The sequence below is a fragment of the Salarias fasciatus genome, chromosome 11 (assembly GCF_902148845.1).
Source record: "Salarias fasciatus chromosome 11, fSalaFa1.1, whole genome shotgun sequence".
NCBI lineage: Eukaryota > Metazoa > Chordata > Actinopteri > Blenniiformes > Blenniidae > Salarias > Salarias fasciatus.
In genome coordinates this window covers 2,212,307-2,236,878 of record NC_043755.1, presented here as the reverse complement: position 1 = coordinate 2,236,878, position 24,572 = coordinate 2,212,307, and the positions used below count along the sequence as shown (strand labels likewise).

At 44.5% G+C, this 24,572-nt stretch overlaps 2 protein-coding genes across 3 annotated transcripts in view; one reads left to right on the top strand and one right to left on the bottom strand.

Moving 5' to 3' along the window:
• Positions 1–13,455, top strand: part of creb5b (cAMP responsive element binding protein 5b) — a 37,386-nt gene extending 23,931 nt beyond the window's left edge. For both annotated transcript variants that reach the window (XM_030102534.1, XM_030102533.1), the window contains exons 8-11: positions 9,909–10,232; positions 11,497–11,724; positions 12,000–12,108; positions 13,025–13,455. In XM_030102534.1, coding sequence (XP_029958394.1) covers positions 9,909–10,232; positions 11,497–11,724; positions 12,000–12,108; positions 13,025–13,179 — 816 coding nt within the window. In that variant the 3' untranslated portion in view covers positions 13,180–13,455. The remainder of the gene's footprint in view (positions 1–9,908; positions 10,233–11,496; positions 11,725–11,999; positions 12,109–13,024) is intronic.
• Positions 13,456–17,056: 3,601 nt separating this feature from the next.
• cpvl (carboxypeptidase vitellogenic like) lies at positions 17,057–23,659 on the bottom strand. The gene is made up of 13 exons (XM_030102541.1): positions 23,527–23,659; positions 23,235–23,413; positions 21,383–21,504; positions 20,100–20,211; positions 19,963–20,021; positions 19,789–19,868; positions 19,611–19,677; positions 19,288–19,410; positions 19,066–19,197; positions 18,860–18,958; positions 18,472–18,645; positions 18,174–18,356; positions 17,057–18,069 (listed from the first exon to the last, which is right to left on the bottom strand). Exons 1-13 carry the CDS (start codon positions 23,529–23,531, stop codon positions 17,971–17,973), a joined length of 1,434 nt encoding a protein of 477 aa, XP_029958401.1. The 5' UTR covers positions 23,532–23,659; the 3' UTR covers positions 17,057–17,970.
• Between the last annotated feature and the right edge of the window lie 913 nt (positions 23,660–24,572).

Genomic DNA, 24,572 nt, shown 5'->3' with positions numbered 1-24,572 from the left:
CTTTTGAATCTCTCTTCAACTGTTCCTATGGTAACACACTGGGGTAACACAATATTAGTGTATTAGGCTTATCTCTCCTCTGGCTGTCATCCAGACACATCTTACTTTCCCCCCCTCCCCTCCTATCTGTGTAATTGAATTGTAAATGCTCTGTTAGGCCTCCCATAAACATATGCAGTCACTAAATGGCTACAGGCCCCTTAACCATGCAACTTTCTGGTTAGTTGGCTATTCAGACTTGAGGCTCGGCAACCAAATGGGGATCAATTGAGATTCCGCTCCCTGATGTCTGAATGCAACTGATGGAATTCCATGATTGTGGACAGAAAGTGAGAGACTAATTGTGTTATCCGGGTGCGATCTTCCACCACGGGTTTCATAAGCATAGACGGGGTCTCTAATGTCTGTAATATCCTCGCCCGGGCCAGGTCGATAAATACGGCCTTGCTATCGGATAACTGAACCATGATCAGGCCCATGTGTCCCCTGCGACGTCCTCAATCCGGCCCTAATCGCATTACCCCAACCATGTTGACTTTCCGCCAATGGGAAATCTCCGCACTGTAACCCCACACCTCTGTGGAACCGACCTGGATGCACTCTTCCTGCTCCACGTTTACATTGCGAGTCCAGACAAGGGGATTGAGTGGGACTTTGATAGACATGAAGGAAATAGATAGACAGGCGGAATGAGCTTGGGAGTTGAAAGGAGAGCGATAGTATTGATGTTGTGAGTGCAAGCGAGAAACTGGGAGAATTCTTCCTGAAAACTTGGCATAGCTTCCTTTGTCCTGCTCCGTGCGTGCGTTCAGCGCGCCCGTACGAGTGTGCTTGGGACAGTTTGAGATTTGGTGGTAACTGGAGGCATCGGTAGCAGGATTATCCCTCCCCTGCTAGAGAAAGCATGCCCAGAGCCCGGGCTAATGAAGCCTAATTGATTTTGTGGTGGGCCAGAGCAGTAGGGAGGCCTGTCTCTGGTGTAAATAGTTAATGAGCCAAAGGACTGCTGTGGCCCCTTGGGGACTCATATCTCGCTCTGAGCTCTCTGTTTGTGCTCTCTGGGCCAAAGACTGTATCTGCATCAGTGCCCATCTTTGTTCCCCCGATTTTCTCCTTAAGTGCCGTCGTTTAAGTGGTACAACACAGCCTGATGGTGGAATAATTGGAATGTATGTTTTTCCGTAATGCCTCTGGTTGGTTGTACGGGAGTGTTGCTGAGGGTGGAATGTTTTATTAGTTTTCGTCTGAGTGTTTTTTCTTCTTCCTCTGCTCTTGCGAAGGACTGGGTGCTCACGGTGACGGGTGTGGTTGAGTTCTGCTCTGTTGTGGTCTGGGGAATTGAATGGTGCGTGTTGTGCGCTGGAGGTTGTGGGATAGTTGACCCTCGTAGCGCGGAGGAAACACAGCAGAGAGGAGGCCAAGTTCCACAGCAGGCCGGCCAAAGCATTACGTCACCGCCCGGAGCCAGCTCTCCACAGGGCCTTGCAAACAGCTACACACACGTACACACTCCGACTCACGCTCACACACAATCTGCTGTCGTTTTGTGTCATCCTCCATGTGTAGTGACACATAATCATATAGATACAGACACACCGATGGCGCAGTCCTCAAGTGGCAAATAAGATCAGGCACAGAATATTGGGAGATGCACAAGTTGCATGCAACACCCATGAACACCTGCAGTGCATTTCACTCTAAAGCCTTCCTCTTATTCTCAAATTTCCTCATATCTTTATTGATGTGGCCAAAAGTATTTCCTAGCATTTTTCATCCGCAACAAGAAAATTCCTCGAAAATCGTTATCAAGTTCAGTGCAGAACAAATATCCGTGAATGCCAACTACAGCACATAACTCAGCTCATGTCAGTTTTTCATAGTGGTGGATGTTGGCATTGTTTTTGCCTCTGTTAAAAGCTCTGCACACATCCTACTTGCTCGCTAATTTCGGACAAGAGGGGCCCTGAAACAGTCGGGCGCTTGTGCATGAAAATGTGTTATTTGTTATCTCCCAATTATCTATTGTTTACATTGTTACTAAGGACAATAAATTTGTCACTAAGCATCAGGCTAGGTGCTGAGATTTTTATGAGGTAAACAATACTATATGTTCTTTCATTGTGGGCCGCTCGGCTGCGGAGTTGGCACTGGATTGGTGGATGACATAATTCCTGGCATGCTCTAAATATGCTCCTTTTCACTTGAAAAAGGGGGGAAAAAAAAGTGGTGCGTCTCTTAAAGAAACACTTTTCATTGCACACAGGAGGGCCAATAATCAAAGTATTTCTGCTGCACGAATGTTGCTTTTTATGTGTCTTTTACGCAAGCCTCGCTGCTCTCGTGTTTCAGTACAGTTTCAGGACTTAAAGATCAAGTTTTTCCTCAAACAGCAAACAAGCGACAAAGAGTTGCATGTGTGTTTTGTTCACAAACGCCAGCAAAGTGAAACTTGTGAAGCTGCCACAGATGTGCCAGCTTTCTCCTTCTACTTTCTACCTGCTGATTGATTGAGAGATTAGTTCAATATGAAGTCATTTGTAAGCAGTTAAACCATTAGCCTACATGGTAACCCCATTACGTGTTCCATTCATTTTCTTACACCGTAGTAGGGAAGCACCTCTGGCTACACGTCTTGTTGTGAGGAGGAGCAGCGCGAACAATAGGCGTCTAACTCCAGGTTTTGTAAGCAACATCTGCATGAATGGTGGCATTGTCAGGGTATGAAGTCATTGAGCAGGGACGGTGAGCTAAGAGCACAGCTGAATGCGCAGACTGCTTCGCAACATGTGTATGTCCACTGTATACGTTCATGTGTGCGTTTCTGATTGTGTGTGCAAACAACTCCTTTTCAGTGCAATGGCACCCTCTTTGGTACTCATTGTCCTTGGAGTCAAAACACATCTGCTGCCAAAGTGGACTGAAACAAGCCACAGTGCGAGAGCATGCACGTGGTTTTTGATTCAGATCAGTTACAAGCATATGGATGATTAGAGACACGGACCTGCAGTCAAACGGGGATACAGGACACACGGAGACAGCGTCAGATGCCAGAGCTGCAGCCAGTGCCGCACATGATGAACACACGTTCACATAATTCTCATAACAGTCATAAAGACTAGTGGTGAAAACATAAAAATGGATCAACAGCTACTTGAAATTCTTTTTGTTTTCACCGCTCTAATAACAAATCCCACTTTGAGTTAAATCCGTTATTGCTGGACTGACATAGAAAGGTTTTGTGTAAACATTTTAAAACAAAGTTTAAAAACTGCTGGCAAGTGTAACATAGATACGTTTTGCATATCATACACTAAAAACAGTAAATGATGAGTGTTCCTTAATAAATATAATCAGGTTAATTTACAAGCAAACATTCCGACGATACGTGCAGCAAGATACAGAAGTAAAAGGCAAGTTGTGCTATTTTGTCTTATTTGTCTCACATGCATTTATAAAGTAGCTGCTAAAACAACTGCAAAACTTTAGCAAAATATAGTTTAGAATTAGATTTGAGTTTTAAAAACTATAGTTTTTTTTAATATTAGTTCAACAAATATATGTATATATATATATATATATATATATATATATATATATATATATATATATATATATATATATATATATATATATATATATATATATATAAACATCCTCCGTGTTTATCACTAGCTATTGTTTGATGTACGGCATCTGTGTTGTCATTGCCAAACCCTCTTATATACATGTTGCAACATAAATATCCTGCATAGCCATTATGATGGTGTAGTGCTAAGACATTTTATCTGTTCGATTGATAGAGGACAGTATGCCACAATATTTCATTCACTCTTCCTGTAGTTTATATCCCTGTGCTATCACATAAAAATACTGGATCATTCATTTTATAAACCACTTGTATGTTTGTTCAAGAGTTAACTTGAAAGAAATGACGAAGTGCACTCCTGAACACTCAAAAAGTGTCTTTTTTATCAGTTTTGTGCCTCCGAGTTTAACCCTTTGTACCCCCATTAAAATGACTTTGATCCAGCCCAGAAATTACAAGCAGGCATTGAACTTAGGTGATATTTTGATGCCATACCAGTCAGACCATGAGTTCATATGTGAATTATTATGTAAATTCCATGTAATTACTATTTCTTTTGCCAATTTTTTAAATATTCTAATAGTCTTGTTTTTGTGCTGAAACTCTCATGTGTTTGTTTTCTGTGCTTGGAAACAAGAACAGGGAGGTGACAGTTGTTTCACAGTGTTGCATCTGTTTTTTTTTTTTTTTTTCTTCTGGGATGTTTGTGTTTGGATTTAAGTCTGCTGATGGGGAGGTGTGTGTGAAGGCCATTTGGTCATGGTTCAGAGACAGTGAATGGGACCGGAGTTCAGCAGAAGCCAAGCTTGGGTAAACCAGCTGCCATCACCGCACGGGCCAGACTGCCACCACGAGCCTCCCTCCTGGAGCCAATAAACAAGCCTTTAGAAGGAAAAATAACCTCTGAAACACTGCAGGAGTGATTAGAAAGCGCCTGTTGATTGTCAGACGGATGAGGTTTATTTGATGTGGCCCTCTGAGGTGACAGCCTCATCTTTAAAACAAACTCATGCTTACAGGTTGGAACCATTTTTGTTTTCACTTTGAGGAGAAAATGAATGAAGCCTTAGATGTTTTGACATGTTGCAACACTTGAGGCATCTCATGCCTGTGGGCATCTGAACAATCTGTCGGTCCAATGCAAATACTTATAGAAACTACGTGAACAAAAAGAGCATTTGAAATCACAGGACATGTAAACAGTTGGTGTTTAGTCCTTTTCACACAAATGTAGAAGCTTTAAAGTATGATATTTGAAATCTCTTCAAAATTACATCTATTTCAATCCAATTTTTTTTTACATTTGAATTAATTATATTATCAGAATGTTGTTTTCCTGTCACTTTGCTGTCTAGACTTCAGGTTGTGTTTGTTATTGCATTTACTGTACACACACACTCTGGGGCATTCTCTGCATTCAGGATTGTGACAGTGGGTGTAGTGATAACCATGTAGGCAGCACTTGAGCAGGCTTTACAAGAGAAGGGAACAGTGTGGATATGCAGACTGGAGTCAGAAGCCCATCCATTAACTTGACAGGGTGCAGAAGCTGCCAAGAGTATGAGCGCATGCTTTGGAGCGTTCTCCTCGGTGGGCGTGTGTCTCGCTGCGCCCATACCGCCGCGGTTCCTCTGAGCACCACCAGAGCGTCTGGCCCTGGCAGAACAGCCAGTCTATGTCCATCTCGCCGTCTACGTCTGGAACCACAGGCGAGCTCTCTGTTCAGCTCGGCCCTGATCAGCTTGGCCCAGAACCGGAGGGAGGAGAGAGGGGGCGACATTACAGCCTAGCGCTCCCATCAGACTGTCTGCTCCACCATTCCCTGAGGAAATCAGTTTAACAGTCCCCAGCTCTTGGCAAGCAAAGGGCGAGGGGGTGGAGGAACAGAAAAGAGGTGTGTGCACAAGAGAGGGAGTGTGTGTGTGTGTGTGTGTGTGTGTGTGTGTGTGTGTGAGAGAGAGAGAGAGGGAGAGAGAGAGAGAGCAGGGAGAAGGGGGATGTTACAGCCTCTCTGGGCGAGAGGGAAATCTAATAAAACAGAGCTAATGGGGGAGTGGAGGTTTAGGGGACAGGGAGTGGGTTTTGCAGGCAGGCACTGGTGGGTAATGATGGTGGTGGGGATGAAGAGGATGGAACGGGATCCTCTGAGTGCTTGGCACAGCAGCAGAGGCGAGCTCGTGCTTTTAACTGCAGATGGTGAACCCATGTCGGGTTTAGAGTGTGAATTAAGAAAGCCAAAGCTCACACTGCCAGGAAAGTTAGCAGCTATGATATATTATACAGTTGGAAAGCCGGGCACTAACACACAGTCGCTCAACAAGTTTTGTGTCAGGAAAAAGCTGACAAAGACCCAGGCTTTATTGTTTCTCTGTGGACTCCTTAATGGGAAGCGGAAGATCTCTGTTTGAAACTTTGATCTTTTTGCAGTTAAACTCTGACTCCGCAGACTGGTTATATGTTTTGAAGCCTGCCGGTAGGCGCCATCGGGCCACAGGTCCCCTGATAGTACACTGCACCACTTTTAAGGGGAATAAAAGTGCTCACCCTGACCTCACTGAATTTGATTTACCCATCCTCAGGCAGGCGTGGTCTCCTCCTTTTGTACCTGCTCCGCGCTCTTGCTTTCTCCTCTCAGGGTTAATAGATATGAAGTCATCTGGTGAAGAGAAACCTGAGTGTGTTCTCAGGATGTGCCCGGAGCACTCACAGGGACATCACTCAAAGCACCTTGTGTCAGAGAGGAAGCGACCATTAATAAATATCATTAATGGACAATCACCCGGTATCTCTGAAACCACATAAATGAGAGAGGCCTAAAAAAGGAGTGGGAGTGGAGAGGTCAGAGGGCAAAGGTCTGAGAGAAGATAGCACCCCTCTGGGCAAAAGACGGCTGAATCAGGAAAGGTGCTTTAACACAGTAAAATCAATAACAGCACTACTTTCTGTGTACTGTCAGAATGCATGAAATGTAGCGTGCAGTGTATGTTTTTTGTGCTGCTTTTGGCAGAATTTATGTTGTCACTGAGACCCCTAGGTCTTATTGTCCTCTCTGTGTTTTTTTTTTTCTTCCCCATTTCTAAGAACAGGCAGACAGCGGCAGGACAGGCTCTGTGCCATCCCATTTGCGAGTGCTCTGTAGCGCCACAGGCTAACACTTGCATCAATTTAATGACTGTTTTCTGAGGCAGCCATGTTTCTGCAGGAGAAATGTATACGTATGTGTGTGTGTTATTAGAGTTAAATACACATAGCGGTTAAGTTCTTTTGCTCAGCACTGTCTGGGGAAATACAACCATGTGTTAAGGAATCATTAGGGAGCTGATGAAGGTGTTTGCGCATCACAGCCTGCTCATCATCACTCTGCTAACGTCCCTCAGTTGCGTCACTGTGGTTCTGGATACAAAGACTTAAGTTTTGCCTGAGCTGGGTTTAACTGGGCTGTGTCTACACTCCAGATGGAGCAGGAGCAGAAACGTGTGCAGAGATAGCTGCAGGACTAGGCTTATCTCTCCCGGTAAGGGTTTTCTCTTTTACAGGCCTGGCTTCTCCTCCACTGTTTATACGCGATGTCTTGATCAATTACAGGCTCTTCATTTCGGATTCTACATGCTCCTTTGTGTGCTCAGCTTTAAAATGTTTAAAAGAGAATGCAAAGCCTTAACAGGTTAAACAATCGCAGCCACATGCTGCATCAGAGAAATAGAGAAAAAAAAGATGTTGTTTTAATGCTTTCAAGTTATGAATTTGCAGTCCTGGACTTTTCCATTGATAGTGCGACCTTGGAATAAAAGCAGTGATCTATAGTTTCAGTGTGTTGATGAATTCTAATTGTGAGCTGTGTCAGTTTTTAGATGTTTTATTTTTTTATTTGCTTGTTTTGTAGGGCGGGCTGTTTTTGATCGACTGTACGAGAACGAACCTTTGTCGCATTTCTTTCGGTCGCCTCTGCTTTGTGTCTGTCCTGCTCACGATCATCGCCGCTCCGCCTTGTGGAGCAGCCCCCTCCGCTCTTTGACCTGCGTCTGTACTGTGACACTCCCCGGCCTCTGTGGATGCGGGCTAATTCAATTAACAAACAGATAGCGCTGCGCTGCCAGCTGGACGGCTCTAAAAGACACTGATAAACGAGCAGTCGCCGTCCCGGGCTGATGGTGTGTGGCAAAGAGACACTAGAACTCATCTAATCTCTTCCCACCTCTGCTCTCTTTCTCTCAATACCCTCATTCACCTCTCTTTACCGCCTCTCTCTTTCTTCCCTGGCTCAGGGCTTGCAGGGAACACCGAAGGAGCACACAACTTTTCTCAAGCAATAGAGACAGAAAGTATGAAGGTTTGCATGCAGCCAGCAGACTTCTCTGGCATCTGCTCATTCAGGTGATTGCTATGTGAGTGGCAGGAGCTTGTCAAACCCTGATTGGTTTCCTCTTTCACAAGAGAACCGGACCCCACCTCTCTGGTGCATACTGACAAGCAGATGAAGGAAAGGTGTTTAGTGAGGACTGTCACACTCAGAATTCATGCTGTGCTACGCAGAGGATGCCCTTGTCAACGCTGGTGACTATGATTGATCTGTAAGCTTTTAAAATGCATTTTTTGCTTAACTTTTATTTGCATGTCATTGATCTGACTGTGATTTGTGTACTTTCTTTTCCGTCATGCCAGCTATTCTGTGCAACGACAATTCAAAGCATATGCAGACTGTGACTTGTACAGATCTTCGTAACACAGTTTATTATGCAGTCAGATGCTTTTCTTCACTGCATATTACCAGCAGTAAGCCTGCGATGCTGCAGACAGCTGCAGGCCTGAGGACACCCACTGCGTGTTAGTGTCGACCCTGTGGTATTTTAACACCCTGTCTTGCTGGTCACAAAGAGGAAGAGCCCCTGAGAAGTGAAGCGAGGCTGTGGTGAAGGCGCTTCGCAGGTGAAGGGTTATGACTGTGTTGAGGTAACATTAAGATGTACCACCCATGAGATTCAGCTTCAGAATCGCACTCACATAGCATCAGAAATGTACCTGTGTCACAATGTCAGGCGTTCCTTGGAATGACAAACAGAAACTACGCTCGACCAAAACTGGCTGAGCAAGATCATAATTTCACTGCGCTGGTTTCATGCACAGCTGTGAAGACAACCAGCAGACTCGTATCCCAGTGGAGTTTTTGCTTCGTTCTGACTTCCCCATCTTCCAAAATGATTGATTTGAGTGTGCCTCCTCCCTGCTTGTAAAAAGCTTTCCACTCGCAGACAGTGTGAGAGAGGAGTGCGGGGCTGATGTTTTTGCTCTGGTCATGTCCCAGCATTGTGATCCAGACCAGCTGGATGCCATTCCCTATGGGAATCATGAATGTGAAGGTTGTTAAAAGATATGGAGCCTTGGACTCAGCGTGGACTTACTGACAGCAGCTGGGAGAAGGGGGAAGGGAAGTGAAAGAGAAAAGAGTGCACTGGGAAAGAGAATAGAAAACTTTGTGGAATTCATAACAGTAGCTCTGGTATGAATGTCTTTTGTTTCATTTTTGCTGGTTGATTCTTTGTACAAGTGATTAAGAAACGAAGTGCTTTCTAAATCATTTCTTCAGTAGGATATAAGTTATTAGTTACATCAGCAGAGTGACTTGAAATGTATGTAAATGTAAAATGTGCGTGTCTAGAACATCTACAAGCCTATTAGAAGTTGATGAAATGAAAATACCTGATGCATCTTTTGTTTATGTCTGGGTTTGTGCTCGGTCTCTGCCCCTGTGGTTGTGTCTTAACTCATGCCCAGAAAAGCAGACCCGTGAAGAGACGTGCGTTCAGTCAACACGAGGAGCACAAGCACGCCTTTTAAACAGCCTTTCTCTGGTCTCCGTCCCAGACTGCTTGAAGAGGTGTTACAGTCGTGTCCTAAGTAGACCACACAGTTAAAACAACAAACCTGCTGCTAGGTCAACACCGAGGGAGCCGTCTAAAGCTTACACCTGACCCTGAAGATCCTCTCCTCACCAGACAAGCAGACACATGCACAGACACAGAGGAAATCAGAGAAGCTATTAGGAATATGAATAGAAAAGACTGCTGGGACGGCAATCATGAAAGGTAAAGAGCAGGAACGACGGGATTGAAGGAGAGACAGAGGACAGCCTAAGTGGCTTTGATTTGTTCGCCTGACATGTGGATTTATGGAGTCATTTTTCATGTCATAGTCAGCACACGAATCTGCTCTCTAACTCCTAATCGCCGCCACGACAGAGGCGAGGAGGCACAAACAGAGAGAGGAAACGCTCGCGGAGAATGAAGCCGAACGCTGACTTTTGTGTCCTCTCTCGTCTGCCCAGAGGTTGAAGGCTGCACTTTCACACCATCCCGGTGCCATCGCCAACGGCAACATGAACTCCATGGGCCACATGATGGAGATGATGTCGTCGCGGCAGGAGCAGGGCGCCCACCACCACATGCACTCGCATCCGCACCAGCACCTGCAAGCCCCGCCCCACTCGTACCAGCACCACGGACACCACCATCACAGCCAGGGCCACGGCCAGGGCGGACACCACCACCCGCAGGGACACAATCACCACCACAACTCTCACAACCACCACCTCCACCCCGGGCATCCACACCAGACCTCGCCGCACCCTCCCATGCACTCTGCATCACAGGTAAGCAACGCACGCTCCCAGGAGAGCCCATGCTTTCAGACAGTCCAAAGCCACAATTCAATAACACATTAACTACGCTGTACATTAAAATGTCTCTTGTTTGTGCCATGACTAAAATAAGGCGGTGCTTTAGTAGGCCTTTGAGTAGTTCTGAAGTCAGCTATTAGTGGTTTAGCATAGATGCATTGCTTAAATTATGCTTACAATTCACATAAGTCAGCGGGCAAACTCATTTTCCCTCGCTGTAGTCATAATGCCAAGTAGTTTCCTGGCATGCACCTCAAAGGTATGTTTTTCTCTGTGGTTGGTCAGCTACAGGTCAGCTTTGGACGAGTGCCATAGAGGGAAAGGGTCATAAAGAGGTCGTAACGTGGCAATTATCGAAGATACTCATGGCTGTCTTTTGGAAACTTTGCTCCACACCCTCCTGCACCGCTAAGTTGCAATTATGTAGCCACAGTCTGCTACAGGTACAGAAGGAGTTTTATGAATTCTGGTCCTGGTGGTGACTTGGCCGATAGTCTTGGAACCTCTTAGCTGTGAATATATTTGGTTTGATTTTAATTGAAAGTTTTAAAGTATTGCTCGCAGCATTACGACTAATGTTATGCGGAACACTTTGTCCTTGCATTGTCAAATGCTCTTTGCAATGCCAGGCATTTTCTCATGAAGGACAGTTCGACATCGAGAATATGCAATTCACTGTATGTTCCAAGTGTACCATTAAGGCATTAAAACAACACTCTATGTATGCACAGCGGCCATTAAAGCAACTTGTATTTTCCATGGTTCACATAAAAATGGTAATGATCTAAAGGCTGAAAACACTTGACCTTGCCAAGTATATGTCAAGATCTGTCAGTGCATAGAAATGGGCCTTTTGACTGCGTCTGGCGGTGTTCGTCTGAGTGGAAGTGGGCGTTGGAAAACTGCCTCCTGACACCTCTTTAACAAGGTGGGCAGGCTAGTGAATCAGCCCAGTCACTCGCTCCCAACGCCCAGTTCACAGACATGTGGTGCAACCAGATGTTGTTTTCGGGGAAACGGGCAGACATGAGATAGCCGCAGGGGGTACGGTATAGATGCTTATTTACAGGTACAAAGGCTGAGAAGAAGCAGGAGTGGTGACAGCAGGCAGGTGAATGGGACTGTGGACTGTTATCAGCTGTTTCCTAAAGGGTATATCAGAGTTCGCGTGACGATGAAGGGCAGCAGTCTGATCAGAGACCTCAGCGACGCTCACGCTTCCGTCCGTGTGTTTCAGATGTCGCCTGCGACCCAGCAGATGCAGCCCACGCAGACCCTGCAGTCTCCGCCACCCAGCGGCGGGCGGCGCAGGCGAGTGGTGGACGAGGACCCAGACGAACGCCGACGGAAGTTCCTGGAGCGAAACAGGGCGGCCGCAACGCGATGCAGACAGAAGAGGAAAGTGTGGGTGATGTCGTTAGAGAAGAAAGCGGAGGAGCTCACCCAGACCAACATGCAGCTTCAGGTACATACGGAACTAATGACTCCCAGAGCTTCTAAATCCAAGCGAATTCCTACAAATCTTCTGTGACAGAGATGATGACATTATGTTGGATGAAAGTGAAATGCAACACAGGCTCACTTTCAAAGTGTGTTAGGATGAGTTCTTGAAGCACATTGTGCAACTGCATCCCCACAAAGCTCTCTGTGAGAGGAGCCCCAGCCCGAGCTTTGAAACTACCTAGCCCGAGCTTGGACCCGCTGAAATCATTAAAGTGGTTTCTGTGTTTTCTGTTTCAGAATGAAGTGACCATGCTAAAGAACGAGGTGACCCAGCTAAAGCAGCTTCTCCTCACACACAAGGACTGCCCCATCACCACTATGCAGAAAGAGTCTCAAGGTTACCTCAGTGAGTAACACAAGCATGAATACAGACACACAAACACTCGAGAATCTGATCACAGACACACCTTCATCTGTGTGTCTCAGCCCCACGGCGGAAATGCATAAACCCGTCAGACCCCAGTCTGATGGACGCAACGTGACTACCAAAGTCAAACTGTGCTGGTATCCAGCTCCCACGCTCACTGCAGAACTCCTCCGCTGACATTTGGCTGTAGCACTCCGGTAGCCGACTTGGATCGGTTTTATGAATCCCTGAGACTCATTTTTCCGTCTGACGGCACCTTTGCGCACAGAGGCCGCTCCAGACTCAACGTGAGAAAGACGTGACAGGCTGCACTGTGGCATCCAGACTCTCACGGACGCCCCGGATCTCACCGATTTTTGGACGGTGCCTCAACGCAGACGCACACGGCACCGGAGCCCCACCCTTTGATACGGACCGGAGCGACATGTCAGTGTAATTAGGATGAGGCACCTCCCTGTGTGGCTTCGCACAGGAAAATGCGTCTCACTTCCCCCTTGGCTGAATGGCGCTTTTATACGGGAGAAAACCAACTCCCAGACTGGGCTGGACCGGCTTCGTCGACGAGTCTAGCTTGTGTACAGATGTCACCTTCAATGTGTCCAAAATACATCAGCCGTGTTTATGGAGTTGAGTGATTCAGTTTTCCGTTTTCATGCTATCCGTTACGGTCTATTCTGGGAGGACAGATGAGAGGCTGGGTGGGACTTGACTCTGTCATGTGTATGCATATATGTCTTCATGCTAATAAAACTGTGTTATTTTTACCAGTAATGGAATTTGGTCTGTGTTTATTTTGACATGTTATCCTCTTTGTTCTCGTCTCAAAATTTTGATTTATATTGTACTCGCACAAACTCGACGCAGGCCTTGAATAGTGTCTCTGCTGTCTCCTCAGGTCCAGAGAGCAGCCCGGCAGGCAGTCCATCCCCAGCATGCTCCCAGCAGCAGGTCATCCAGCACAACACCATCACCACCTCCACCACGACCGTAGGGGGCGGCAGCGTGCACGGGCAGGCCAACCACCGCACAGATATTAACCCCATTCATTAATGACAAGACAGAACTATAACCTCAGCTGCAACCAGGAACCCCACCAACCCCACCCCCAACCCCACCCCCACCCCCACCCCCACCGCCACCACCCTTTGCTTTCGGAGGGTCACCAACTGACTTGCTGCCTTCATCCCTCCATCAAAAGAAAAAAAAAATAAAACCTCAAGGGCCTGAGAGGTCGTTCTTTATACAGTAGCTACAGTATCTATTTTTATAGACAAACTCAGTTAATGCATACGTGTTGAATGTTTTTTTTTTTTTGCTTTTTTTTTTTATTTTGACTTGCTTAGAACAAAGGGAGTTTTGCTAACCTCACACTCCATTTCAGTGACATTTCTGTTGTGCAATGGTACAAAAATTGAGAGGAAAAAGTCTCAGACTGTCATCTCTGTAAACAGATCCAACATCTCTTTACGCCGAGTGGACTGAACGAGCAACACCAGAATCCCTGTCACATGCTGACAGTATGTGAGGCATTCGCAGCATGCTAAACACACACAGAACTCGGAACATGTGACTGATGCGTTGCTGCTTTTAGGTCGTTTGATGAACTGAGTCTTGAAGACGAGAGTATGCAAGCAAGTTGTCGTGATTCCCTTTTTTTTTTTTTTTTCCTCCCTAGAAACAAAAAAAATGACTGTTAAGATTCTCCCTGTCAGCAGTATTCTGGAAGAGCTTCATGATATACTGCGTGGCAGAGGAAATACCATATGATCAAGTGGAAGCAATACATCACAGTATCGATCATCTTCTATACTGTGTGCCCACGTCACGATCAGAATGGCCAAGGATATAGGATGTCTCAAGGACATGCGATGCTGTTACAGCTTACAGAACTGTACACTGTGATACCGGTGAGGCAGCTCAGGAGTCGAGAAGGACTCCTCCGCTCTCCAGGACCAACTCAAGCTTTAATCTCTGAGGCCTCTATTTTTGTGTGTGCCGTACGTTTGGATCCACAGTGTGGATTTGGATTTCCATATGTGTCTGCATGTGAATACTGTATATTATGTATTTTGTTCCTTCTTTTCTCTGCAGAACGAAGTTCAGCAGGTGTTTTGAGAAAGAAAAAAAGTGAGGATTTTTGAACGTGATTGTTTTGTTGATTGCCATCTCATTTAAAGAGGAGCAGTTCATGTCTGTATTTTCCAAGATGTCACAATGTGCCTGAATCTTTCCTGAAATGTTTGTCGGTTTACTATAGACAACGTATTTATCTATGCTTTTTTTTTTTTGTCTTTTTGTCTCTGTTGTTGTATGTTGCATGTCAGGCCGAAGCTCCTCTTCCGTTCCTGCCTGACCTTTTCTTTTTTACTACCAGCCTTGCAAAATAATCCTTTCTCACGCTGACCGCGACATCCTCTTTGTTTCCTCTTCCCGATGACCAGGAATGTCAATGAATTAGCATGATGACCACAATGCACTGTGTTTTCCAGTAGGATGAATGAAATACATCCCGCTGAGAGGTGGAGCGATCGCAGAGCTGTCTATGCACTTTGTCCCCTGCTGTGCCAGAGGGCAGAATAGCCATATTAAATTCAGAGTTATTCTCTGTGAACACCCCCCGTTTTAACACACCAGCGAGAAGACTTAACTGGCTTTACCTAGTAGAGTTTGCCTGGCTTGCATCACATGCTTGCAGAGCACCATTTAATGAGTGCTCTCTTTTAGTCCGGTAAATGAAAAAGCAAAATATTGTCAGTGAAATATTGAGAACCCTGAGATGTGATTTAGAAAAAAAAAAAAATCATATTGTGGGTCACATCCTATGTCTTGTGGAGGTATTTGAAGTGTTTATGTAATTTCTTAACGCTGAAATCTGAGTGTGCAGGTCAGTGTGTGTGATGATGAGTCAGAAAAACTGTTGAAAAGGGCTTTGTTGTACCAACCCTCTGAAACTGGACCTTGCCTTTTTGTTTTTTTCTTTCCAAGCCACATTTGGATTAGATCATTGGGTCATGCCTTCATGTATGGGAGAGAAATTGCAATTAAAAGTAGAGAGGAAACTCTTAATTATTTCATTAAAATATCGGTGGGACAGGAGCAGCAAGGAGCAGATGGAAAGTTCTGATATTGTCCATTGATCCCGGCATCCGTTAAGATTAATATTTTACAATATGAAACACATTAGGGAGTCTGGCGTTCAACCAAAAATTTCTACTAGTGTTACAAAGCATGTACAGGGTGAGCGTTGTGGAGAGTGAGGGGGAGGCACGATGTGTTTGGAGCTCTGTGAGTTTGGTGCTTTTCTTCCCATACTTTAAAAACTCCTGCACTAACTCATTCCAAGACCTCAAAAATACTTTCAACTGGAAAAAAATTGGGAGAAGTTAAGGGTTTCCTTTGTGGTAGTCCATTAAAATCCGCAGGCAGACAAAAAAAGGACAGGTGGACGAGCAGTATGAATGTGTGTGTGTGAGTCTGTGTGTGAGGTGCAGAAACATTTCCTACGTATTAACAATGTTGTAATTGTATTATTTTAAATGTAAAACTATAAATATTGTACATAATATCATTAATTTCTATAATCCTGTACATGTAATGCAACCACCTTTCTTTTTGAAGGGAGTATAAATGTGTGGTACGTTTGTACATAATGTTTGCATAGCACTTGTTGCCTTCTGTTGTGTGTCAAGGCTCATTTCAGCGCTTAAATGCATAATGTCAAATACATGTCGTTATGTAATGAACTGATGAATCCATTCTTGCCTGCATAACTTTGTACATTTTTTTTTTCTTTTGTGTGTGTGTCTGTAATTACATTGTCTCCATTTGGTTTTGTATTTGTACAGATGTTAAAGTATCACAGCAGTTCCATTACGGTATGAAAATAAAGCACTTGTTCTGTAACACACAGGTAACTTATGTGACTTCAAGCCCACCGTTGTTGAAATCCTGTGACGGTGTTACGGCCTGCCGGGACTGATCCGCGAGAGGAAAGTGATGTTTCAGTCAAACAATCGACAGCGTTGTCCAATGCTTGTCCTTGAAAAATAACTGCTCATTAAATAGTTAGATGCTTTAAAGGTTTAGAATACTCATTAATTATTGAGCCGTCTAGACAGCTTGATAGATGCCTGATGAAATAACATGGCAGTTAACTTCAGTACACAAACATCTTTGTGGAAACCTGTCAAAATGCCAGATCCCCTCAGATCGATGGATGCAGAACGCCAATTAAATCTTAGCCACAACAACGAAACAAACAAGCAATAAAAAAAAGACTCCACTGTGTAAGAAATTCATTTATTACTGCTTCTGTTGAAACACAGCGCAGCCACTGCAGTCTCTCCATAAACAAGGAGGCCTATTTATCATATTTCAATGCTTACATTAAAATGATGAAAGATGCAATATTATCATAATGTATATGTCTGAAAGCTGTTCTGGGGTTAAAAAGAAGAAGATCCTATTTTTTGTGTTTGCACAACACTGAAACTTTAGATGACAGTGACCCCTGGTGTTTATTTTGTTGATTTAAAAAAAAATCCATTCAGCCTCTATGTGTGAGAGTGGTGTCAACTCAAAACTCATTTTGGTTCAGGGGCCAAAGAGAGTCCCACTGGGTCTCAAATGGAAAATATAATAACTTATTAGTAGCAGTTTTTGTTTAGTGGAAAGGAGCCTTCAGCAGACATATTTCCACAAACTGGAACACAACTCAGTTGCAGTGTAGCACCTCGATTTAATAAAGCATTGCTGAGCTCAGTGTTCTGTCTTATCTATATTGAGGTTGTCAAACATATGGCCCGTGGGCCAAAACCATACGTTCTGGACAGGCCTCCAGTCTATCAGAGGAAGAGTCAGTCTACATTCATCTGAAGAATCGCTGCATGAGGACTCAAGACTGAGAGGATAAAAACTCCACGCAGCATCAGACGAGGCAGCAGCACTAAACCACTATGTCACCGAGACGCCCCCATTGTGTCATTAAAGAAAAACAAACTAATGAGTGCATCACTTCCCTGAAACTGTCCAACTCGGAGTGAAATCCACAAACAATATGGCAACAAGGTGAGCTCCAAAAACATGAAGCACTAAACACGGCAACCGCAGGGCCGATGCCAGCACAGACATCTGCAAACCATTGCGGTAAAGACCGAGTCTTCCCATCGCATGAGGAGAAAGGTTATCGACAGAGAAATTCACGCAGATCTCTGAGAATTAAAAGTGAAGCGGCAGGACTCCTTCACCTCAGAGGACACCAGCCAAGACTCAACAGAAGAAACCTCTCTAGACTGAGGCTGATCACAACTTCTTAACAAACTCAAATGACCAATGAAACCATCTTGGTTGGAGATGCATGACAACCTGATTTAGTTTTCAGTATTCATGACAGATTATTTTTAATTTTATTCATGTTTTTATTTGCCCATTTGAGATGAGAGCCATACTACCCCATCCAAACTGAATTTAAAATCACAACAGTCATGTACCCACAGGGTTGTGTCTGCATCTCTTCCTCATGCACGTACAAAACACACACCCCAAGATCCCAAGAGAGAGAGGAAAAAAAGCATTTCAGTAAAATGTACCATTGACCTTATAATCAGACTGTTTAGTTAATGATAATGGCGTGATTCCAAACGATGTATGCTTGTTTGATCTGGATTTACTCCAAAAAGAATGTAGATTGAAGTCTTCATTCGCGGTGCATTTGGAAATCATCTGTCCCGATCAGGAGGGGAAAAAAAAAAAAAAAAAAAAAAAAAAATCAGCCTCAAAATGTGTACAAAAATAAAACCACGCTGATTTTCAGTTCATGGATCAACATGTTTGATCAGCGTTTCACACCCAGCTCCGCGTGGACAAAAATCTGTCGATCATGTCGAAGGACCTGGCCGGTTGGTCGTAAGGCAGGATGTGGCCGCCCCCTCGTATGATGACCTGCATGACAGGAGGGAAGATCAACACTGCTCATCTCACGTCCTGGTAGATACGGACAAAGACGCATGGATTGAATGTTTTTAGCGTCCCGCCTCTTCGCTCACCTGGTAGAACTCCTTGACTTGTCTGACGTATCCTGCCACCTCCGTGTCTCCCGGCTGGATCTTCCAGTGGAAGCGGGGCGCCGTTTTGTACTCGGCCGCCCCGGTCCAGTTGACCGTCAGCAGGAACCTCTCCGTCAGCGGCGCGGCGACGATCACGTCCAGCTGGCCGCTGTACATCAACACCTGCACACGCAAAATGTATCGGATTGCATAAATGTCTGCCTCAAGTGAAATATCTGTGATTATGCGCTGAAGGCACTCAGAAACCGAGCTTTGTGCGCCCCGCCCTCCTCCTCACCCTGTAGTTGTCCATCAGCACGGCCAGCCACGGCTTGATGCTCTTCATCACGTCCTCCGTCAGGTGCTTCTCCACCTCGGAGCCGTCGTGGAAGGTCAGGTTTCCCACGTGGATGGCCCGGCGCACCCACGGCAGCGTGACAAACTGGGAGAAGTACTCCTGGTCTTCAGGCTCCTGCAGCCGACACGAGGAAATACAGGAAGTGAACTCTGACTGACTCAATCACACTCAGCAGCAACAATTAAAATCTAGTCCAAGAGGAATTATTTTACCCACTTGTTCCTAATAATGTTGCAGATTATTTATTTTACTTGGTTTTAATGCATTGTATATGTAATGTATTCTGTGAATTTTCCAGTTTTTATAAAAAAAAAAAAACCCTGAGTACCTGACACATCAGGTAGTTGTAGTAATTGGTGCAGCCTGTAGCGTTCTGGAAGAAGGACGGATACGGATCCACATCACCATTCAGCAGACTGTCAAACACCTGAAACCAAAGAGGCAGTTTGTGGAATAAACTCAGAAAAGTGTAAGAACTGATTCAGAACTTTGGATTAGAGCAAATCTAGAGGACAGAAACGCAAATCGTCACACCTTAAAGGCCTCCAGCCACTTCTGCTGCCGGATGAGCTGAACGCCGAGGTCCGTCTGCTTGTTGACGTATTGTTTCTGGAAATCGTCGATCATTCCTGTTTGATACAGGAACTCGCCATAGCCGCCCAGCATCTGGGGGGAAAAAACAGATGAAATGTCGCTCTGTATTCACAGAGATTAAAGATCGGTTGTCGGGGAAGAGAAACACTGCTGGACTGGCACCTCTTCTGGATCACAGAGTCCGTCGCCAATCGCCATGCCCTTAAAGTTGATCTTCACCTTGGCTATGGGGTTGTTTTTATGGATGTAATAAGAAATAGCCGGAACGTACTTCCCAGCGTATGACTACATGAAGACAGAAAAAACAGAGAAAAGTGAAAACAAAGATGTGATGATGAAAGTGTGAAAATCAGTGATTCTTCACACATTCTAAATGCAATTTTAATTTAACAAAAAATCTGCGTCAGGTAGTTTCTTCATGAGCATATATAAGACACCACATAAGCCTTTAATCACCACTTAGATAATAGGCAAAAAAGATGTACCTCTCCAGTTGCATAGAAATCATTGGATTGATACTCAGGAAAGATCTGGAAGAACTGTGTCAAAGCACTTGAAAAGAACATGAGAAAAATAAAAGTTATTAAAAATAAAATTAAAAAATTTGAAAATAAAGTTTAAAAAACAAAGGGACTATATCCGAGGTCCCTGACAGTATCTCACCTGTACAGATCTCTGCCAACATCATCCTGGTTCTGAGCAAACCCTTTGTCATCGTCCGTGAAGCTGAAGCCAGTTCCAACCTCAAAGATAAAAACAAAACCACAACTTTTAGTTATACCCTGAGATATATTGGCTTCTTCTTTTTTATCAGTGTGAGATTAAATATATACATACTGGATTATCAATGTACAGAACTGAATATCTGCTGGTCCAGGCATAATCCCTCAATCCAACTGTGGAGACAGAAAGAGAAAGAATTGAACAAACACCATTCATCCACGTCTGCTGCTGTTTGACCTCTGACCTCTGACCTGTCAGGTTCTTGTAGACCACATAAGGTCCATGTTCCACGAAGAGACCGAACAAAGACGTCCCACCGGGTCCACCCTGCAGCCAGAGCAGGACCGGAGCTTTCGCCTCCCCCTGTTGGTCCACAAGAGCAGAGATGAGGCTGAGATCCCAGCACCACCTGCTGGCGGCTTCATTTGATCAGAGCTAAGGAGTTCCTGTGCTTCAATCTGGACTCTTCTGGTTCCTGCTGTGAATATACAGGATGTGAAAAACACTCAGATCTTAAGCATCTAACTTTGTCACCCTACATGTTTTCAAAAAAGTCCTGAAGCATTTCTGAAGAAGAAATCAAACTAAGCAAAAACATTTGTCCCCTTCCTCTCTAGATAACGAAAATGAGGGAATCAAGAAACGTTTCACACCTTTCAGTGTCCGCAGGGACATGTGATACTTTGTATTGTGCCACAGTAAAAGATCAGATATTGGTTACATATTTACAGATATAAAAACCTTCACTTCCCAAAAAAAAAGCTTGCACAGTACAACACACTGCTAACTGTGCAAATGCAGCAGGCATTCAAACGGCAGCTGACCGAACACACACACAGTCTGATCACACGGCGGGACAGGTTTGTTCATAAACACTCGAGGTGCTTCACAACACCTTGGAAAAGTTGAAAATGAAACACTGGAACAACACTTAAAACTGGTTTTGAGCTCGAAAGCTAAAAGTAGATTAGTAAATGGTTAAAATGTCCTTTATAATTTGTATTTATAAAGAAAATGTAACTGCTTCAGATGATTCTGAGAAAAACTCACACATCTACATGTAAGATTGTATTTTAAGCCCCAATTTAAATATGCTGAGAGTTTTAACCAAAATCAAACATTCCGGAGGTTGTTTCGACAGTGATCGCACACAGACTCTGAAAGCTGGACTTTAGAAGTACATGTAACTGAAACCCATTTTCTCAGCTGAATTAACACCCGGATAATGACACTGAAAGTCGATCTGTACTCAGAGCAGTCTGACTGAAACAGGAGAAGGTGATATGCACCAAATTCAGACCTGGAAGGAGAACCAAGTGTAAAATGGTAAACAAGAGCTCAGAAAGAATAAGATTCAGATTATCAACTGCAAACAGAACAAAAACTGGTGCAGTTTGTTTAAACTGATAGTAACTTGCTCGCTCGGTATTGACAGCGGTTGCAGTGTGATGTTCAAATGAGCAGAAAGAGCGCACTGCACTGCACGGACTGTACTGTAACAGAAGCCAGGTATAGAGAAGAAGCTGTGCTTTACCGTGAGTGCGGGGAAGAACCAGAAGAAGAGGTTACTGTTGTACTTCTTGTTGACTGTGAGGTATCCAGCATGGCTCTTCACGTCGGCTCCTGGCAGCTTTCCCACCAGACTCAGCTTCCTGGCTGCAGCAGAGCGGCCGTGCATGAGGACATGAGACGTTCAGGTGAAGCTGACTGCACTTTACTGTGTGATTTGCAAGGTTGGAAGCAATAATTTACAAATACATTAAAGGAATTAATATGTTTAAATGGTTAAATGTACAATTAACATATGTCTATATATGTACTTCTTTGCATTTGTGTCAAACATACAGAACAGGGGTTGAAATCAGGATGGTGATATTTCTCTAGTGCTAGAAACTGTTTCTAGTCAGCTGATGACAGTGAGTTTCTAAAGATATGGCCTGATCACACATAACCCCGAGGTTTCTGACGCTGGGCTTGACAGAGAAACGCAGAGGTTGTAATCCGGCGGATCTTATTGTTGTCAGGTGCAGTGATCAAAGTTTCTGCTTCGTTTGAATTTATCTGCAGGTAGTTTGAGGAGAGCCCGTCTGCGATGCGTGACATAAACATTCCAGGAGCACAGATAAAAAATGAAACTCTGACTCAAGCTGCTCAACCAGCACAGACTGAGCTACAGTATCAAATACAGAGGACGAGTCCAGTAAGGCCAGGACTGTGCAGAGACCGGAGTCTGCAGCCGTCATAATATAGAGCAGTTTCGGTGAATTCTTCAAAATCCTGATTGATATTCATCAAATATAATGTGCTGCTCCAAAAATGAAGTTAGCTGGTTAGCTACTACTTTTTCCAGGTGTTTTTTGACATTTTCTGATATAGGCCTGTAGTTTTTCGGCTTCCCAGGATCAGGATTTGGCTTTTAAAGGATCAGGTTCACCACAGCATGTCTGTAACTGAAGGACGTGTTTGCATATTATGTAGATTCATTTTGGAGTGAAGATTTCAGTGTAACAGGGAGGTAATTCAGTGTAACAGGAAGGCGTCTAAAAAGAGGAAGTTTCAGCCATTTTTCCTCCTTTGGAGCATTCTGGGGACACTAACGGTGGATAATCACTGGAGGGAACGTCGTGAAGAGTATGAAGTGACAGAGCTTCTGATGAATCTTTATCTGGTCCGCTTTGTTTTTTAGTGCAAAATTTATTATATTACATGAAAGGGAACAAAGAGAATGTAATAGATTCAAATGTACACTCATCGGTGATGTATTAAAAGGAAATTGTGGAATTGTTGTAGATTTTTCTTATATACTTTATATATACGAGTATATGTGCACTGGCACTGTCTTCTTGACGTCTATTTGTGGCCCAGAATTTATTCCATCTCTGATTTGTAATCTGATGGAAGATTTTATTTACAGATAAATCAACTTAGATCTCTGCTAAACACCCAAAAGGTTCAAAGGTTACTGACAGCAGTATGTACTCTCCGTTTATACATGAAATGTATGTCGATACAAGAAATATACCTGGCCATCCTGTGTCTTTCTCTTTTTATCCCCTCACCTCAACCAGAACAGCCGAAAGCCGCCACCTCTGAGCCTGGTTCTGCAAAGGGTTCTTCCTTTTAAAGGGGAGTGTTTCCTTTCTACAGTCGCTTATGTTTGCTCATGTGGGTCTGTTGGGTTTTCTCTGTAAAAGTGTCTGGAAATGACTATGTTGCAAATGACACTTTATAAATAAAGCTGAATTGAATCGAGTTGACAGTGACAGTTTATTTTACTGAAAGCCTGAAAGGGTCTCATTTGTGACTGGGACCATGTTCAGCAATGCTACAGCAGATATAGTAAGATTAGAAAGCCGCCCACCCCTCTGAGGCGGTGTGGCTGTTACCTTCATCTATGGCTCCTTTCTCCAGGTAGGGCGTGAGGAACAGCGGGGACCCGGGGTCGACTCCCTGCAGGCCGCTGACCAGCGGAGCCTTCCGGCAGAAGAACGACGAGCAGGGCTTCGACGCCGCGGACTGCAGACACGTCCAGAGCAGGAGGAGACCCAGAGAGTCCTCCAGCAGCCTGCAGAGGTCCGGAGGACGGAGATCAGACCGCAGGGTCAGCCTCCAGCCCCGCAGCTCGCGCTGGTTTATAAAGGTGAAATAAAGAAGTTTGTTTTCAGGATCTGAACTCACCTCATCTTCTCTGCTGTTCCTGAAGCGACGAGACAAACTCCAGCTGGCCGACGGGATCAGGTCAGCCGGTTAAAAAGTGTGTGGAAAACCGTCAGCTCTGTCACATGATCAGCGCTCTCCAGGTCACGTGACATACGGGACCACGTGGGCCGTGATGGTGCAAATGGTGTAATGGTGTACCCTCAGTTTTGTCTCACAGGTAAACTCTGCTCTGAAGGATGGGTGTTTTGTTGTTGTTGTTGTTGTTGTTGTTGTTGTTATATTTATTCCCTAACCAGCAGCTCAGATTCAGCCTTTTGTTCCTTTTGATGATTTTGACTTTGCTCCTTCATTCTTCTTCCTCACGGCTTCATTGTGCAGCTCTGCAGGATGGAGCCACATTGTGAAGCAGCTTAGGAATGAGCTTCAAGAGGATTTCATGGAAATGAAGGGAGGTGTGGGCAGCATTTTCATGAACTGCTACAGTTTATCCACGTTAGATATACACGGGCAGCCCTGTGTTTTGTCTTGCAGGGAACTCAGGTTCTATTCTTACTATGGACAAGTGTTCTGTCTCTCCATTTTTAAGCGTTTTCCACTTTTTACCCACAATTAAATGAAAAACTCCAGGGGGGAGTGGGGTGAAAGTTGGTTGCTTCAGTGTAATTGATTGATGGGGTTGTATTTATAGTTTAGCAGCCTGGCACAGGCAGCACAGATGCACTGAGAAAATAACTCTTTGAAAGATAGCAACACATGTTGCTTCCTGCTTTTGGACACAGTGTTAGGTCTGTTATGCTTCTCATTGTCACCTGAGAGGTTAATGATTTGTAAAAGGAATTTGATGGGAGTGAATGTGATGGTTGCCTGATGATACATTTGAGTATCAGACAAATTCCTATCATTACAATGAAATGTCAAGTTTGGAGTGATTCTACGGCCGGGAAAACGGCCTACAGCTGAAGTTGTCCCCTGCAGCTTTGGTTCATCCATTTTAATACAGCTGAGGTTTATTAATACCATATTTATTTACCATATTTCTCCATTCTTAACATGCACTGTGTGTC

What these genes read in the sequence shown, in the direction of transcription:
- cpvl (XM_030102541.1), bottom strand. An exon ending in GACTCTGTGATCCAGAAGAG is followed by an intron (nt 19,198 to 19,287) that starts GTGCCAGTCCAG and finishes TTTTCCCCCCAG; the next exon opens with ATGCTGGGCGGCTATGGCGA. An exon ending in AGTGGCTGGAGGCCTTTAAG is followed by an intron (nt 18,959 to 19,065) that starts GTGTGACGATTT and finishes CTTTGGTTTCAG; the next exon opens with GTGTTTGACAGTCTGCTGAA.